Here is a 19153-nt window from a genome sequence, read left to right as displayed (position 1 = left end):
TTTGGTAATTCACTTAGGCATGATCTTAACTGTGAGTATGTGAGTAACTCCATCTTTACTCACCAACCAGACTTGACTTGACCTGCAAGAGCATAGCTAGTCCTCAGAAAACCATTCTCCCCACGTGAAGATATCAGATGTGAGTGTCGGGATCCTTGACATCTGGGAAGAAAAGGGAACAGATACCTTCTGATTCTGGCCAGGAAAAGGTTGTACTAAATCTTTTTGAGAATGGCTTCAGGACAAGGAAGAGGGTGGAGACATCTGACTTCCTGCTTGGCTGAGGGGAACTGGACTTTGACTATAAATCCCTTCCTGTCATCTGCTGTGGAGCTGAAAGGAAGGAAGGGATCAAAAGTGAAAGCACAGTCATAGCCCAGGTGATTTGAGAGGTGGGGGAGATCAGTTTAGGGCACAGTTCCTCGTCAAAGGAGGAAACTGAGTTAGCAGTCTCAGTGGGCATGATAGGATGAAGAAAATGGCAGTATAGAGTTGAAAAATATTGTCAGTGGTGAGGGAAATATGGAAAGGGTGACTGAGACACAGGACAGGGTGAGGAAAGGTTTTCTTGCTCTTCTCTTGGAAGAAGTTTTCTGATACAATAGAGAAAAACTTTATCAGAAAATAAAAGATTGTACATGATGGAGAGAGGGTTAAGATTATCCCAAAATGTGGCAGTGTATTCACCATGTATGACAAGGTTCTAGAAGATCCATGTTTCTTCAATGCAATAATTTTTGTGTGTGTGTTTACTTCTAAATTCATGTTTACTTTAAGGAAGGAAGCCAGGGATGCTCTTTCAGGCAGACTCGTGCCCCTTTGGGGGCATTCTGAATGAACGGAGAAGGGAATAGTTCTGTCTGTTGTGAAAGGAAATTAGCACTAGAATGGAAAATATTGCAGATGCATCCATCTATTCCCCTGTCCTTACAGGCAGCAGAATCTGAAGCCAGCTTTGAAAGTGGCTGTAGTAGGTGCAGTAGGGAGAAAGAATACATCTGATCTTGGCTCACGCTCTCACTGCTGGTTTTGATTTATCCAGTCCTGCAGGCAAGATGGGAGAAACAGGTGGTGCCTCAGCTGGTGAATTACTGGAGAGAGGAGTCTTTTGTTCTATAGCAGAAGCCAGCCTGAGCCTCTGCTGCCACTGCTTCTGGCACAGGTTAATGGGAAGAGGAGGGTTAGCACACAGTGCTTACCACAGCTGCTATTGCTGCTGCTCTACTGAGATTTTTTTTTTGTGGCAAAATCAAGCAAAAGTGCTTCAACAAAACTGGCGTGGTGTTCTTCTGGGACCTGGAGTCTGATGTGCATTAATTACAGTGTACAGGACCTCAGACTCCTGTGCAAAACACTACCTCAGTGTCTGCAAGCTGAATTAGCCATGATAAGAAAATACATTGGGCTAGTCACCTATGATCTTGAGCAGTTTTCTTCCAAAGTGTAGGTCTCTGTGTTCTCCTTAGGATAATTTTGAATATTGTGAGAAGAGCAAAATATTTTCCAGCATCCAGATGTCTATAGATACACTAAGAATGGAACAAAAAAGCACAAAAATCACAAGTGTTTCAAAATTTGTGAAGACAAGGCTATTATTGTAGACACAAAATTGTAATATGTGAACATTTTCCTTGTTGTGGATTTCTTCTAGGATTTTGTCTTTTGGCAGTGTGCAAAATAAGATTTTATTCAGTTTTAATGTACAAAACATCTTGCTAGCTTTATTCAGCAGGCTTCAATAAGATAGATTGGGTGCTTCAGTTGAACTGGTTTTCCTAAAGTGAAAATATACAGGAAATGACCTTATTAAAGATACCTATGTTTCTGCAGTGCACCTTGTTTTTGTTTATGACAGTATAGATTTAGGGGTAGAAACAACGTTAAAAAGTCTAGGGGAAAAAAAACCGCTTTAATTCTTTTTTTCAAATGAAAAAGCATATTTCTTTCTAGGCTCACAAAAGTAGGATGATTGCTTTCAGAAAAAATAGTTACATGTATTTTGTGATCCAGGTGCTCTGACATAATTTCAAGACTTAATTTCTTGTCTGTTGAGAAGGCAAAAACTCTTTGTACCCTGGGAATCTTCTGCAGACAGACTTCTTTGTCTTCCCTGATTTCATTCCAGATGCCAGAGAAGTCATTTGTGCTGTTGGCAGCTTCTTGTGCTATCTGTAGTGGTGGTGTGTTTTGGGTTTTTTTCCTTTTTCGTATTTTTTTTCCAACAACACATAGAGCAACTATGGAGAAAAAACCCCTCACCGAACAACCCAACAATGCTACTCTTATTTCGGTAAGACCCGAAGTAAAATCCCTGTAACAGGAACTCAGTGTGTGTTCTCTGAAACACACTGCCTTCCAAAATGGCAGTAGATCAACAGATAGGCACACACATTAGTGTTTATTTGGCATAATGAACAGATTCTTTCATAAGTCTTTGAATTTGGATTTTCAGTCCCAGTGTTTCCTATAGTGTGTTACAGCAGTGTCAGGCAAAGGGTAAAAGAGTTAGAAACAGGGACTAGTAGAGAAATATGTAAAAATATTTTGTAGGTAATAAATACACATTCATGAGAAAAGGATATAGTTGCCTTCATTGTTATTATTAGTATGAAATCTTCTGCAAATGTTCTGTGTAATGCTTTGCCACATTTCTCAAAGGTAGAGGCAAATTGCCCTACTCCTTACCAGTGTGGTACATAGCCAGAAATAAGAGGTTTTATGTCCCAAGTAGGACCTGAGTGGAGTTAAGGAACCTAAACTGTTATCCTAAATATTTTATATATAGCTGCTCCCTTATTCTGAAAGACTCAGTCAGCACCCCAGGTTTCGGTCTGAATTTGTCAAACTTCTAAAGGTGTGCCTCTTCGTGTTTAGAATTTCTCAGCATTCTTGGGCATTTCTTCTCCAAAGCAGCTATACACTGATCATTTAGATGCCATTTTGTGTTAATGAAGTTTCCAGAAGGATGCCTGAGGAAGTTCAGGTTTGTCATTTGAATGTCAGACTTTGCAGAAGCAGGGGTTGTAGCAATCTGAGTGACTCAAGGATATTCCTAGAATGACAGTTTTCCATAGACACTTCTAAACATTGATAGATGAAACTGGATTATTTATTTATTTTAATGTAAACAACAAACATCCTCTCTTTTATCTTTCCTCTTCACTTGGTCTTTTAAATACAGACTTCACTTTGTGGTACCCAGCCAGATTGCTCCTCTGAAATGTTTGCTGGAGATCTTTTAAAAGAGCCATCAGCAAGAGTCATCCTGGCAGAGAGTGCCAGGAGCAGCAGACCTCCATTCGCAGTACTGCAAGGGTGAATCCATGTACTATAGCAACCTAGTTAGAATGCTGGTAGCCCAAGATGAAAATTTGGAGAGTTTTGTTATGTTAAGCTAAACTACATGGCTTTGCTGTTACTTGAGGAAAATCAGAATTGAAGGTAAGTTAAGGGAAACTCTGGAATACACTTGAAAAGCTTTGAGAAAGTTGAGGTTCACTGTCTAGGTGACAAGGGTCTGGAATCCTGGAGTGCACAGGGATACACGTTATTCTCTGCATTTGATGTTGTGGTAAGAAACATCTACACTAATGTAGATTAAATCTTGAAGTAACCTCAGCAAGATGTGCAATATACTCCAGGAAACAAAGATGAGTCATGATTTACTGACAAGTGTGCATGATAAATGAAACCGCTTTAAGTTTGAGCTGATTTGTGCTTTGGTGGTTTTTTTGGTTGTTTGTTATTTTTTGGTTTTTCCTTTTTTTTCATGAGCATGGGAATCATGTATGCCAATTGATTTCTACAGTTGTTTGCTCAGTCCAGGAGCAGGGGCTGTTCAGCTGTGTCCTTGCAATTTGTAATACTTTGCTCCTTCATGTAATTTGGTGCTCGGTAATGAGTGTGGACTTTGAGCAGCAGGCTTGAAGTTATGGTATAATTTTTAGAAACCACTCTCTGCTATTTCAGAGGAGTTTCTGACTTCTTTGTGTGTGTTCACTTCTTTAATTAATGCTAAATTGGCTGAGATGTCCATTTTACTTCTCTTTCATTTTTGTACAGGTGCGTTTTTTCTATGGTTAGTAATCGTTTATGCAGTGTATTTTCAAAAGCTGCTATGAACTTTTTTCTGTTGGCTCAGCAGCTGTCAACTCCTGAGTAGTTTCTGTGCATCTTTATATATTTTCCTTTTAAGGTCTGTTCTATGTTGGGGTCCTCCTTAAAGCTGTGTCTACAAATGACCTGCTTTTTCTTTGTGTACTAATTTTTGAAGAACTTTTCTTGGTTGTCCTTAGCTGATGTTCAGATAATACTGGAGCCTCTTGAATAGTCATCTGTCTCTCAGGCCAACTGCGTGTTCACACGAGTTCAGAGACATAGGCGTTTCCGTAGTCAAAGGGCTGGATTAAGTTATTTTACACTGTAACAAAAACAGTTACTTCTCTACCCTCCTGCCTAGTGACAGCTGGCCTGTTCTCCCTAGCAATGTCCCAGAGCAGAGGTGTGGTGTGTGTGGAGTCAGTGCTGTCTTCTCTGTTCCAGGAAAGGAGTTGGTGAGGGTATTTGCATAATGAGACCCTGGGTTTCATTGTTGCTTTGCATTACTCACTCCACAGCAGGTGAAATACACCAAGGATGGGTCTTGGTGGCAAGTGGATGGAGGTAGACATTTCCATCCTGCCTGCACTCCTTGAATTCTCTTACACAACTCTTCTAGAAAATATGAGTATTTCAATTATTTTGAGATACGTGTGGCTTCATAGTGCTCTCATCTAAGTGCCCTGAAAGGTTCAAATGGTCACATCCACTGATTTGTGGGACAGTATTATGATTTTTTCAGGAAGCAAATCCACATTGATAGGGACAACAAGTCTTTAGGAAAAACCGGAATTGTGACTACACTACTCCTGCAGTATGAGTGCAGCAGCATAACATACGGGCTTGCACCATGTTGCTCAAAGGGGCTGAAATCATCCTAAGCCTCCCTACCTTAATTAGTGACTTGTGTCTGGGTTCTGTGTTTGGATTTTCTGGGATTCAGTTTCTGATAACCTCTGCAGATGTGGGGGCTGAGACAGTGCTGCTTGGGCAGCTCTGTTTATTGCAACTGATGTATATTCTTTTTGACCTCATGACTTTTGGCTAGTGTCTTGAATCACTCAAGAATAACTAATGCTGCAGCTTCCAGGTTGGTCTCGGTTTTGCCTTCAGCCAACTGAATGTTCACCTTCCTTCACAGTTACAGGAAATGAAGATCTTCTGGGATAACATGAGTGTGGATGAGCAGTATGTTTGGTCTATGGGGAAATAATTTGAACAGAGAGAGATTACAGATAGTAAAAATAGACATGAGTTTCAGATGTAGTTCTTGCAATTCCGCCCACCCCCCCAAGTGAATTTAAAACTGTTGGCTGGTTCTTTCAAAGATTAATTTAGAATCACAGAGTGTAACAGACTTTCACTCTATGTGGGATTGCTTGTACGCTGTACAGGTGATGCACACAGCAAATTTGCCATAACCCCTGTGGATATTTATAGCAAGGAAGGATATAAAAGGCTGTCGTCCACCAATGGTTAACTGCTGCAAATGAATTAATGGCATTTTTTACCATCAATAAAACATTAGAAAGAAGGCACAAATAGTCAAAAAAAGAGGGGTTTAAAGAATTAGAAAAACTGCATCGCTGTGGATCACTGTAGAGAGTTATATGAAGCATACAATATACTGGCAATATTCCAAAAATAATTCTGTTTATGTCCTGGATAACTAGATTTGTCTCTTCAGTAACAAAATTGTCTAATGCCAGTTACATAGTCTTTTTCAGCAGAGAAAGGATCACTGCTTGGGAATGAAAATGTTTAAGTCCCAGCAGAGAGAAAAAAAGGGTTGCTGTGACTGCTGTACTTCCACACAGGGGTTATTTATTGCCTCTTTTATGGAATTTGCACCATGCCAGAATTTAGATGAGTTCATGTACAGTGTACAATGCACAGTGACTTGAAGCTAAATGGTTATGAAAGACATGACGTTTGTGCATTTGTGGTGCCAGTTTTTAATGACTAAAGAATATGCATGTCTGTGTGAAGAATTTTAATGTAAGAATTCAGTCTACAGTGTGTAGATATTTTCAGAATGTCCCCAAGTCTTTGTAATGGAATGAGTTCCTAAAAATTAATTTTATCCTTTGTGCCTAAATGTGATTTATTTCTTTTGGAATAATTTACTGTACATTGCTCTTTCTTGTTGTCTCTAGTTCTTGAACATGAAGTATAAGAAAACTTACTCTTTTGGTATTTCATTAGTGGTATTACTATCTTCTCATTTGATCCCCAGGGATAAGGTTCTTTGGGGTGGAAGAGTGGACATTTTCATTAAGTAAAATCAGATGCATCTGGCTTGTTTGAGCCAATTTACTTTATAATAGGTTTGATTACTAATATAACTCTTACTTGTGGTTACTAAGGTAAAAGTTACATTTCATAGTAGTACCTCCTGACTAGTTTTAATTTAGAAATTAGTGGATTATTTTGGCTTGTCTTGTAGTCAATTTGTAAAGTGCTAGAATGAGATTTTGAAAATGGCCCATTTTGCTCTTGCTTGATTGTAGTATGAGTGCAGGGTGGAAATGGCATTTCAGAGAATGTTAGTTTCTCAGCTTCATTCATACTTCACTGTTTAACTCTTTAACACTACGTAGATAGCGTTTTATATCATGTTAGGATGACAGGAGTACTAAATGCTTTATAAATAAAACACTTGTTTTAACATCCAAATAATATTCTTATGTGACGCCAAAGTGTAAGAAATTTGGGAAAGAAATTATAAGTGTAAAGTGCCAAAAGTTGTTTGAGTCTTCTTGAAATGTTTTTCCTTATTTGTCTTATTTCATGCAGGCTTTCCTTCACCGAATGATCCAATGTGCTACAGCCAAAGTGGATAAAAATGTCACAGAAGAGACAGTTAAGGTTAGTCTAATTGCATATTTCTTCTGTTTTGCATCTGATGTTTTATTTATGTATGCTTTATTCTTTTGCAGATGTTGTTTTCAAATATTGAAGATATTCTTGCAGTTCACAAAAACTTCCTGTCCTTGGTGGAGGAGTGCTTACAGCCAGAACCTAATGCGCAGCACGAAGTTGGAACCTGCTTTCTTCATTATGTACGCTATCTTTTATTACAGCCTTATTTCACATTTTTCCTTTATTAATTGTCTTTTATTAATTACTGTTATGATGATGAGTGTACATAATCACGAGGACAAAATACAACTTGATTGCATAATGTGGAGTACTTTGAGATTATCTCTTGGTTACTGTCATTTTTTAAAAAAAGAGTAAAATGGAGAATGAACATATCAAATGGGCAACATTTGTTTGAGAGGTGCAAGGCTCAGGGTTGCATGAAACAGCAAAAGTAATAGTATGCTTTATTTTTATTCTGATTTATGTATATATTTATAATAAAATTTTATTTTATTATAAATATATATTTATATATAAATACAATAAAAGTTTATTTTATTACGCATAAATTATTTTATTTATTATATAATAAATATATTGTTATTATATATTTATTATTTTGTTTTTATTATTAAAGGGTATTTATACCCTTTGATGCTAAGCATAAATGTGAATATTTAACAAAGAATTACATATGCTGGGTAAAATATCTCCATGGCTCTGGACTGTGAAGATATTTTACTTCTGACAGTTGCATTACTTCCACAAGTATGTTTGTGTGCCCTGTAGTAATTGTTTTCTAGAACTATTATTTTTCCTGTTGGAGCAAAACAAGGATGTCAGCGTTACAGAGCTCTGCAAAATCAGGACAAGTTAGTTTGCTTTGGTTGGCAGGCCTAACAAAAAGTCTAGGTTTCATTGTTATCTCCTGTTAGGTTAGAGTCCTGTTTGTTTGCTAAGTCTTTATTTATTCATTGTGGGAGGAGAAAATTATTAATGGTTCTGGAAACATTTTACAGAAGTTGAGTAACATCAGTTTTTGACTCTGCAGAAGTATGGATCATATTTGCAAATAAGTGTTTGCAGATGAAAAAGGTAATGATGTCAGCAAATAAGCCTCTTGTGCATTTTCTTCCTAGTTTTTTCTTTCCCCCCGGTGTTTTGCGATAGTTCAGCCTCTGAAATTTTTTAGCAAAACCTTATGAAGTTCAACAGAGACAAACAGAGAAAACATAATCCAGGAGTGCAGCACAGGCTGGGATCCACCCGGCTGGGGAGCAGCTTTGTGGAAAGTGACCTGGGGGTGCTGGTGGACCACCAGCTCACTATGGGTGAACACTGTGCTGCTGTGGCAAAGAAAGCCAACAGGATGCTGGGTTGCATCAAGGGCATCACCAGGAAAGATAAAATAGAAGATAAAATAGTAATTATCCCACTTTATTCGGCACTTGTCAGGCCACACATGGAATACTGTGTTCAATTTTGGTCCAAGCTATATAAAAGAAGATGTGGACAGGCTGGAGAGGGTCCAGAGAAGGGCCACAAAGATGATCAAAGGACTGGGAAGCCTGCCATATGAGGAAAGGCTGAGAGAAATGGGTTTGTTCAGCCTTGAAAAAGGAAGGCTTAGACGAGACCTTATCACCATGTTCCAGTATTTAAAGGGTAGCTACAAAGCAGGTGGAGACTCCCTTTTTACAAGAAGTCACATGGGTAAGACAAGGGGTGATGGATACATAACAACAGGTATGTGTTACTCCTGGGGAGATTCTGATTGGACATGAGGAAAAATTTTCACAATGAGAGCAATCAGCCATTGTAATAATTTCCCAAGGGAAGTGGTGGATTCCTCAACACCGAACACTTTCAAGGTTTGGCTGGACAGGGTGCTGGGCCATCTTGTCTAGACCATGCTTTTGCCAAGAAAGGTTGGACCAGATGGTCCTTGAGGTCCCTTCCAACCTGGTATTCTATGATTCTATGATTGAAATTCCCAAGTGATGCTTCCAGACTGTTCATAATTCTAATTTGAGGCTGGGCCTTAAATAATAAACGTAGAAGGAAAAGCTGACCTTTCAAAATGAAAACTATATTGGCTATTAGCTTTGAAAAGTATTAATTCCATGTTTTATTAATTAAAAAAAAATTAAATCAAAATGGCAAGTGAAGAACAATGTATTTCTTTGTTTCTGCAGAAAGAGAAATTCCGTATCTATGATGAATACTGCAGTAACCATGAGAAGGCACAGAAAGTTCTTCTTGACCTTAACAAAATAAGAACAGTGCGGACGTTTCTTTTGGTAAATAAACTTTGAACTGGTTATGGTATTAAGCTTAATACTTTTGACTGGGCAGTGAGTTGTTAGCACTGTCACCTCCACCATAACAACTACAAGCACACCTGCAAGTGGTTAGCAGGCGGTTTCAGCTGGGGATGGTGATTCTAGGGGAAGTGGTTGCCTACGCCATATTTTCACTGCTGCACTTGAAGCTGCGTGTAATACAGCATTATAGGCAGTGTGCCTTGAACTTGCTGATCAAGAGGCAAGGGTGTAAAACCAGCTGTGTCTGTAGAAAGGAAAAGGAATAGGATAAGATATATAAGGAGGGATAGGGAAAGAAATTACAGAAAGGGGGCTGGAGGACTCATCAGTACTTCTGAAGAGAAGGTTCTTGTTCTGGTATTGTAGCCACAGCTGTGCCACATAGGAAAATGTTTTGTTATAGATCACAGGAGTAGCCGTCCTGATCTTAGATGCTGACTTAATATGAGGTCAAAAGAAACAACTACACAATTAGTCTTTCACTGTATAAAGCAAATAAAGGAGGGGTTTTAAAATGTTATGACAGTTGACAGGCCTTATGATTTTCTCACAGCAAAACCAGTTTCCATGTAAATACTGAGTTTCCTAATAGTTGACATAAATTGTTAAAAGAAGGATTCAGCGTGGAATCATTTTTGTGTTTTCCTTCATGGTGTCTTGTGATAACAAGGTCGGCTTTGAAATGTGGAGCCTACTATATTGGAATTTCAATACCTGAGAAGGTGTCCATAGATACATCAAACTTCAGAGTGATCAGATCTGATTATTGCATTTTGGGACTGGAGAGCAAATGACACTACCAGCAAAATGTCACAGTGCTGGCAGTATCACAAGTTTTATTTAATTTTATTAGTTATTTTTAGCATGCAGTAGGCTTTCACTGCTGCTGTTGACAGAGTTCGTGGTGAAGCTGTCCTATTGCTGGATACTGGATCTGCCTTCCTAGCTGCATTTACTTACAGACAAGTTAATGAGCATTGTGTGAATTTCCTTATTGTAGGGGGGTATGGGGTGACATGAAGTGCCATCTGCCTTTTTGCTAAGAGTCTCTTATTCAGCAGTATTTCATTCATAGTTAAAAGCAGCTTCAAAGTTGCCCTGTTTTTCCTCAGCGGCTGACACAGGTATCCTTCACCTTGCCCCAGACTGAGGAGCTTCACACACACGGTTCTTGTATTGGGATCAGCATGGCCAGACACCAGAAGAAGGGGTGAATGCTGACTACAGAGACAAAAAGCAAAATACTCTGGAGAAAGACTGCAAAGAGCTTGTTTTGTGAGAAAGGAAACAAAGTGTGCAGTTGTGGCAGTTCATGATGTGTCAGTGTCATGTACTCCTGGGTGCATGCACAGAGCTTTCACAACTGCTTTCGGTTTCTCATAGATTCAGGACAGGTCTGTAGAATAAGTGGCAGCAGTCTAACCTAGAGAACAGGAGGTCTGACTGTGTGATTTGAAAGTGCAGTGAAGCCTTCTAGCCAGACAGAACAGTTCAGGTCATTAGAGATACAATTACCTTTAAATACTTGGGAGCTGAAACCAGACTTTTGAGCCTTTGAGTATAGGCTCAAATATATAAACCATAGTCTGCATTGCCATTATCTTGCTTGGTCTTTATCAGTAAAGCTTTTTTTGTTGGCAGGTTGAATGAAATCCTTTAGGATAAAGAATCCTTTAGGATAAGACAGAAACTGCTTAACCATGAGTACAAAGCGGAGACTAAGGGTGGGCGTAGAAATCCCCATAGCAGCACTGGTTATGGGGTATGTGCGTTGTGAGTTACGTGCTGAGTGGAGCAGCCGTCTGGTTGTGTAGCCTCTGTTCCATCAGCAATGTGTCTGCATCCAGATTTGTGGCCTGCGTCAACATACCATCTGGCTGTGCTAAACTACTTTTGTTTAGTGTTCTCAGTTTAGACATCTTGCTCTTTGAAGCTGTAGATTATCTCATGCCATTGCATCACAATTCCTTCTGATCTCTCCATAAAATAATTTTCATCATTACTTTAGGTCTTTGTGTACTTACACTTTAATTCCAGCAATTCCAAATATTTGCTGTGATGTCCCTTGCATACTTTGTTATCCTAAATAGTCCTTATTCTTTTCTCTGGCTCAGCTGCTTTTTCACAGATGCTTCCACCCAATATTTCATGTATTATTCTCTGCTTCAATAGTTTGATGTCTTGTCAAAGCTTACTTATTCTTTAGCCCACGGCTAAGTATATTTTATTCAGTACACATAATGTTTAAATATAGAAACATGTAAACAGAACACTTTTCTTGGGGTGTGTATTAGGATGGCCATGTTCAGACCTTTCAGACCATCTTTGATGCTACTTAATGTTGCAGACACGTTTTGAAACCAAAAGCCCCTACAGTGGACACCCTGAATTATTTTTTTTTGTGTTTGTTGACATATGAAATCATATTTTTAGCATTTTATTTACTGTCTTTTATTTATAAACTTAAAAAAAGCCCTCTCTTAATCACACTGGATGAACAAGGTACCTAGGGGAGATACCTGTGTAATGCCATTGTGTCTTCCTTGTCATGTATGGTAGTCAGTGTACCTACCTGTGCATGTGTTCAGGCCTGTTCTTTTGACAGTCTTGCAAACTTCCTTCGTTACATATATGTGTATAATTTATATATAGCTTAGCCTATATTGCTGTGTACATACGACCTTGTCTTTATTTCTGATAATTTTCTTGGGATTTTTTAATGATTTGTGAAACTGTTCACATCCCAGAACTGCATGCTCCTTGGAGGACGCAAGAACACAGATGTACCATTGGAGGGATATCTAGTAACGCCGATACAGAGAATATGCAAGTATCCCCTTCTTTTAAAGGTACTTCCAAGATTTTTATTTAGGACTTTATACTTTCTGTATAAAACTGGTTGCTAAGCATATTTCCAAACTGCAGGAACAATCTCTCTACACGGTGAATAATGTCTTTATTAGATATCGGACCCAGACTTGCTCTCATTAAAGCTAGTGGCAAGTCTTCTGACATCAGTATTAAAAAAACAGAGGACTTTGGCTGGGTCAAGACGATTAGCTCCCTTCTGCATCTAATTGTAAGGTTGACTCTCCATTGTTGAATATAAGTGAGCCATTTAAGGGAGTTTAATGAGACTGATTTCAGCTGGGTTTGACCATGCCCTCGCTTTAAGTGCTTGGGATAGCAGAGTTGGCGACATGCTTTGATGATTCTAATTTACCATCAGCAAACTGTAAATGAAAAATATTTATCAAAAGGATTTGTAAGAAAAACTGTAGAGTAACAGTAAGATGTAGGTGGTTCTATGCACGTTTATATGTTTATTCTTATTTTACTGTTACAACCTAAAACTTAATGAAAAATGTAAATTTACACTGATAAATATTAGATATTAAAACCTCTGAGTTACTGAAATTTTTCCATGTTAGGAAATTAAATAATACAATTATCAGGAAAGTAAATATTGAAAAAAATATTTTTGCTTAACACATTAAGGTCTAATACTGTTTATTGTTTCAAATAGAGAGAGAAAAGCCAGAGCAGATAATGTTCGAGAAGCTACTTGAAATCTGATTATGGGACAGCATTTTTTACAGTGTGTATGAGTTTCTATCTGAAACATTGCCAGTTTTGAGGCATATGCATTTCATTGCACTGACATAAAAACCTAAAAGTAAACATGTTAAAATAAAGATTTTTAGAAGAAGTTAAAGAATTTAATAATTTCAGTGATGTTTGAGTCATCCCAGATATCTTTGGTTTTACAGTTCCCTTGTCCTATTTTAAAATTATTTTTATATTCTATTTTTTGAATGAAGGATCTACAGATAAAACGGGGAAATGACTAATTACTCTAGGGGACAATTAAATTAATATAGTTATGTTAAATAAATGTAAATATAGGGTGTGGTGGCAGCAGGGTTAGGGCTCCAGAGGAATGTACCCACGCGTCCGTCAGCATATGCACTGAGGGCTGTCCGTAGTCAGTCCAGATGTAAAGGGGTAGTTGGCAGATTGAGATGGGAAATCTCAAATGAGTACTGGCAACTCCACTTTTGTTTTCTAGTATGGCTGCCATTACTAGTAACCATCTGAAATCAGTGAGTCACCTAAGCTATTGTTCAGTTTTCTGGTGTATTGCACTAGATTAAACAACAGTGTGGAGCTAAAGGAACATGTGTTTGGCCCTGAGTTGCAGGAAAGGCAAGTGTTAATTTTGACATTAGTAAACTTAACATTTTTAAGCAGAATTTTACCCTTGCTGTCGAACAGTTCCATCCTGTGGATGGAAACAAAAAACACCCCAACCCCCCAAAAAGAAGCTCAACATGAAGAAACATTTTTGGAGGGAGAAAGTAGCTGAAATGCAAACTTTTTCCTAAGTAGTTTTTTTTATTGTTAGTCATTTATTTCTCTGAGTTTTAGTGTCATACTAGGACACAATGCTGGAGGGTTTATTTTCCACCTAGTAAAAGAGAGGTATGGCTACTTTTTGATTTTGTATCCTAGTCTATTTAAGTCTCCTGTAATGTACATTTAGAGATCAAAGACAGGTTTCTTTTTTCTTTTTTCTTTTTTTTCCTTCTTTTTTCTTTTTAAATGTCTAAATAGGAATTACTGAAGCGGACTCCAAGGAAGCACAGTGACTACGCGGCGCTAATGGAAGCCCTCCAGGCCATGAAAGCTGTCTGTTCCAACATAAATGAGGCCAAGAGACAAATGGAAAAATTGGAGTTTTTAGAAGAATGGCAGTCTCATGTTGAAGGATGGGAGGTACTGTCCTAAGATTTGTCACTTTGTATATTGAGGGAGTAACAGTTTTCAACAAGCATATATTGTACTGTTTTTGTGACCCTGAGGTACTGTCAGCTCCTCAGTTCTGTGAAATCTCAGCTTTTATTAGGGATCTGCTCTGTAAATTGTGTTGTCCATGACTGATCATCTCTGTATAAAATATCAGACTTCCAGGAAGGAGGGCAAATATTTAGTGTCAGCCTTAGAGTATTGATCATTTACATCAACATGCATGTGTGCACACATACACATCTATAAATCCTCATTTAACTGCTGCTGTGATTTAATGCTGTCCATGGCTGCCTAATTGCATTTTGTCTGGTTGAAAAAAATAATTGATAGTTTATTATTGATTAAGCACTGAGTCCATAAGTTTTTTTCAGCTTGTAGATAGTCCCTTACTGTTTGCTGAGCTAAACTAACATAAATGTATTCAATAGAATCTGTGTAAGACTTAGTTTATTTTTTTTCCATAATTTGCAAGTGGAAGCTCTTTAATGCTTTAGTTTGTGAAGAAACCATAGGTCTGTTTCTGAGTTAGTTTTCAATAGTAACCAGAAGAGCCACCCTTTCCCTTAGATAACAAGATCAAGTACTTGTAGTAGTAGAATCTTCCTTTTGTATTATTTTGAGCACTATCATTAGTTTATACAGAAAGATAGATGTAGATAGGAACGTATCTTTAAATTGCCTGAGTTTTTTTCTATTGAAACATCTGAGCTGCCTGCAGTGAGATGAGAGGGAAACACAAGTGCAGTTCCAGTAAAAAAAAATGTAAGCAATGTAAATGTTTTTTAAAAACCCCATTTTGAATGTAATACACTTTTTTTTTTTTTTCAGACACAAATTTCAACATGGAAGTAGTTCTTCCTTTTTTGAATGGTTTGCTCAAATGTGCTACTTCTCTTCCTAAGAGAGATACTTAAGAACTAGAGAAAGATATTTTTATCCCTTTAAGCTCTGTGGAAGGCTTGCTGACTGGAAAAGGTAGCAAGGAAAAGGTATTTTTTACATGGTAGTCTGATAGACTGAGACCTGATCTTTCGGCTGTGTAGTGGGAAACGACATTTGTACAGTGCAGAGAAAAGAAAGGATTAGGGACACTGATGGGACACTGAATCAGAGAAGGCTTTGAGACAGACCTGTCTGAACTTCAACTGACACAGTTTGTCAGGAAGTGTGACAACTAAAAACTAGAATATTGATTAGAAGGGTCAACTTTTAAGTAGATGCTCATAGTAATAGATGAAACAGCAGAAAGAAAAAATAGTGTCTACACAGTTCTGTTCCCTCTCTACGTCTCCTCCTTGCCACCTGCTGTTTCTTGAACTTGCTGTGCCTAAGTACACACTCTGGTTCTGCAGCCGTGGATTCAGTCTCTCCGATGCTTTCCAGAAGAGTTCAGCAGAACAAGTAACTATCTGAAGTAAGCATAAAAATTGTGCTGAACAAAGAACCTCCTAAATACTGCCCATGACACCACAATATTATTTCCTGTCTGCTCCACATGAAATCTCCTGATCTGTGGACTTATGCAAACTTTTGGTTTGTTGTTAATTGAGTAGTATGGGAAGATTTGATTAATTGTAAACATGGATTAAGCAACCAGTTTTACTTTAATCAAAATTCTTTGTGTTACTTCAGTGCATTGTGGGATTTGAAATGTATCACTCAAGGTATTTTTCCTGTGTAGCAGCATTTTCAAGAACAGCTCAATTTCTGTAATTGGGCTAGGTATAATTAGAGCACAGCAACCCTCTTATGCTGGAGTTCAGGGCACTGTAATCATTTGGTACAGGACTGTTAGTATAGCACCTTCCACAAAAATTCACTGTGCCTCAAGAGAAGGAATTTTAGCAAGTAAAAAAGCTATATAATTACTGGTTTGTATTCAGACAAGCCTTTCTACATTTAGTTTTAATCTTCAATCTTAATTATTTATAAAAACAAAAGCGTCATTAAAGACAAATGACTTGTGTGTGTGTACTCACGCTATGATATCATTTGTAGGATTTTGAAAAACAAAGGACTAGTTAGATAAAGTAAACCTCTAAATGTTGTAATTGAGAGGAGGTCTAGTTGACCTAACACTTTCCAAAAGAAGCAATATCTTCACAGCTGATTTTTTTAGACTAGGTGAAAATAAGTTTCTTTTTTTTAATTAGCTTGAACTTGCTGACATCAGCAATAACTTGGAAAGACTAGTGTATGTGAAATTAAAATGCATTAGACATGCTTGTACAATAACTTCATGATGGAAGCAACAGCAAGTTAAGTGCTTATAGTGCTAAATATTTTATGGCAAGGAAATTTGTTAAATAATCCTTATTGCCTATCACTGACTTTATTCCTTCTATTATTTTCAGCTTTTCAATTAAATTTTGTACTGCACTGTAGTGATTAATATTATTCTACTTGATTTCAGTGCCTGACTCTTACAGATATTTATCAAATCCATCTTAATGAATGCTCTGCAGTGTAGAATTACAGTATTATTAACTCAGTGCATCATTAGTCATGGAAGTCGGTTAAGACTGTTCTCAAACCTCTAAACCTGAAAAGGGAATCCACTTTCCTGCATTGTTTCTTCTGAACCCTTAGTAAGGCATACAGTAGTAAATATGTTTGCTGTTGGAAATATATTAATAAGTCAAGCTAACAATAAGAAAGGATAACAATACGGACAGAAGCATGGGAAACAGTCTGCTCAGAATGTGTTCTGTGAACCGTAACATAGGAATTTCCTTCCAACCTTGTGGGTTTTTTTTCTTTGGTTGTTGTGTACCCACAACCCCCACCCTCCACCCCAATTTAAATTTAGGATTTCACTTGTGCTTGAACTCTGAAATGGCATCATTGTTTTAAAATACTATGTTTTCAGTGGAGTTATGTGGTGCTTATTGTAGTTTAGCTGATCAGGTCTGCTATTATCATATGGCAACTACAGGGTGCCCAATCTGGCAAAATTGCACTGATCTTAATATGCGCATCCTTTTCAAACATAATATACAGTTAGTCCTTGAAATGGTAAGAATCCCAGAGCATGTATAAGAGCTAATCGTATTTTGAATGATTCCCAACAACAACTACAAAAAACCTCTGAATGCAATGTATGAGAGTGGATTTAATTAAATAAACATCTGGTTTTCTGCATTGCCTAAAAATAAAGAGGCAAACTTGTTGGAGATTTCCTTCCAGAAGGAAATGCTTTAGCACATTGCTTGGCCCCAACTAGAAGGAAAGGAAAAAAACATACAGACTATTTTTAGAATCTGATCAAAGCATGGCTTGAATTCCTATACATAAGTGTCACAAAGTGAAGCTTTTCTTTATTATGATAAAAATACAGATTCATGGAAAAATGGAACATCTGTTTCAAGAAAGTCATTATACTAAAAATTTTCTTTCTCACTTAATTTCCTAAGTGGTTAAATTTATTGGCCTGAATTCAGAACTTGTGTAGGTGGCTGTTTCAGCTGGAGAATGGCTCAGCAACTGAAGGAGTCTGTCAGTAAAATTTACGTGGAAGTTTCAGTGAGAGAAGAAAAAATAAAGTTGTTGCATTTGTTGTGATCTGGAAACTGAACAACAGTGTGAGTCACGGACCAATTTAGTGACAATAGCATGGGGTATTCTGTTCTTTTCCATTCTGCCATAACAGCAAGTAGTATTTTAATAGAGATTTCTGTTATAAACACCAGAAATTTTGGCCCTTTCCCCTATTTTATTTCTATTTCCTATGCCCATGTGCAAGTACTGAAGAGTATGTCAATATCTGTAAAATCTGACATTTATCACTGTTAATGTGTTGGCCACTGAATCAGTATGGTCAGACCTCTGTGTTTGACTGAAATTTGCCTGGAATATGTAGATAAGTAGCTTTTGTAACAAGCAAAACCAACAAATGCTGCTTTTCATTGCAAGGTAATAAAAGTCATAAATTTTAATCTCAAAGATGGGTATTTAATGACTTAAGGATTTTTTAAAAACAAAAAAAATACTGTTTTAAATTTCTTGCATATAGTCTCTTTCCTTCCAGTGCATTTTAAAGCATTTATTTTATGATACAGTCATGGTAGCCCACATTTCAGACCTCTTGCCCAAGCCTTTGCCTTAGTGGAATGATAGGTGACTGACTGGCAGCCAAAGGTTGCTAGAAGCAGTTTTACCTGAACAGCCTGCAGGCTCTGAGATCTTACAGGCTTTTAACTTCCTTACCAGCTGTCTTGATAAACCACAGAGTCCTTGGCACTAGTGCTACCCACAGGAGAGGACTGCTCTAGTTAGATGTTTGGAGTCTTCAGTGACTCAGTAGGATAGATGGAGGAAAACCTAATCTAGATTCACAGTATAAGCCTGCTTTGCAGGTCAGTTTTTTCCAATTGAATCCTTTATATGTTTTATTGGAAGATGATTAAAACAGGTTTATTTCTACAATACATGGCATTTCCAAATTGACCTATTACAAAAATGCTGGTTTCACTGAAAATGCCCCATCAGTACTAATTGTGGGTAATTTAAATGCGTAGAAACATGAATTGCAGCGTAGTAGTAATGATTTTACATTTAGGTTGAGCAACTGCATGATCTTCCCTTACAAGCCCTGAGTATAAATGTACGTATTCATGAAATCTTTGAAATAGCAAATTACTTTCCAGGTCCATATTGCTCATATTTGAGATTTCCATGGTAATTTCAATTGAAACATTTAGTAAAAACATGCTTGCATTAGAAGGTTTTCGTAATATTTGTTAGAAAAGTATGGCTTGTAGGTAGTATAGTTCAGCTTTAGCTGTGCAGTAGATAGCCTCACCTGCTTCTGGGACAAGAATGATCTTTCATCTGTTACTGCAGCCTCAAACCTTTCCCTATGAGGGAGACAGCTCGGAGTTGGATAAATGAATTATCCTGCTGGGCTGGATATCAACTGTAGCTTGGTGCTCCTGCTTTAAAGCCATGTGGAGGTTCAAGGTGTAGCTACATCCTTCATGAAATCATTGTTTTAGTTGTCAGTCCTTGTTTGAATTGCATGGTGGATATGGTAGTGCTTGTGTGCCCTCTGCTTTATC

The 19153-nt window shown here is 37.7% G+C and overlaps 1 protein-coding gene across 2 annotated transcripts in view; it reads left to right on the top strand.

The window, feature by feature from the left end:
• The window catches only part of PREX2 (phosphatidylinositol-3,4,5-trisphosphate dependent Rac exchange factor 2), a 180906-nt gene that overhangs the window by 42193 nt on the left and 119560 nt on the right, over positions 1-19153 (top strand). For both annotated transcript variants that reach the window (XM_055799729.1, XM_055799728.1), the window contains 5 exons: positions 6895-6966; positions 7038-7160; positions 9159-9263; positions 12035-12136; positions 13902-14063. In XM_055799729.1, the coding sequence (XP_055655704.1) occupies positions 6895-6966; positions 7038-7160; positions 9159-9263; positions 12035-12136; positions 13902-14063 (564 nt within the window). The remainder of the gene's footprint in view (positions 1-6894; positions 6967-7037; positions 7161-9158; positions 9264-12034; positions 12137-13901; positions 14064-19153) is intronic.

This window comes from Falco peregrinus, chromosome 3, assembly GCF_023634155.1.
Source record: "Falco peregrinus isolate bFalPer1 chromosome 3, bFalPer1.pri, whole genome shotgun sequence".
Classification (NCBI taxonomy): Eukaryota; Metazoa; Chordata; class Aves; order Falconiformes; family Falconidae; genus Falco; species Falco peregrinus.
Note: the sequence above shows the minus strand (reverse complement) of the source record. Positions and strands in the feature narration are given on the sequence as shown.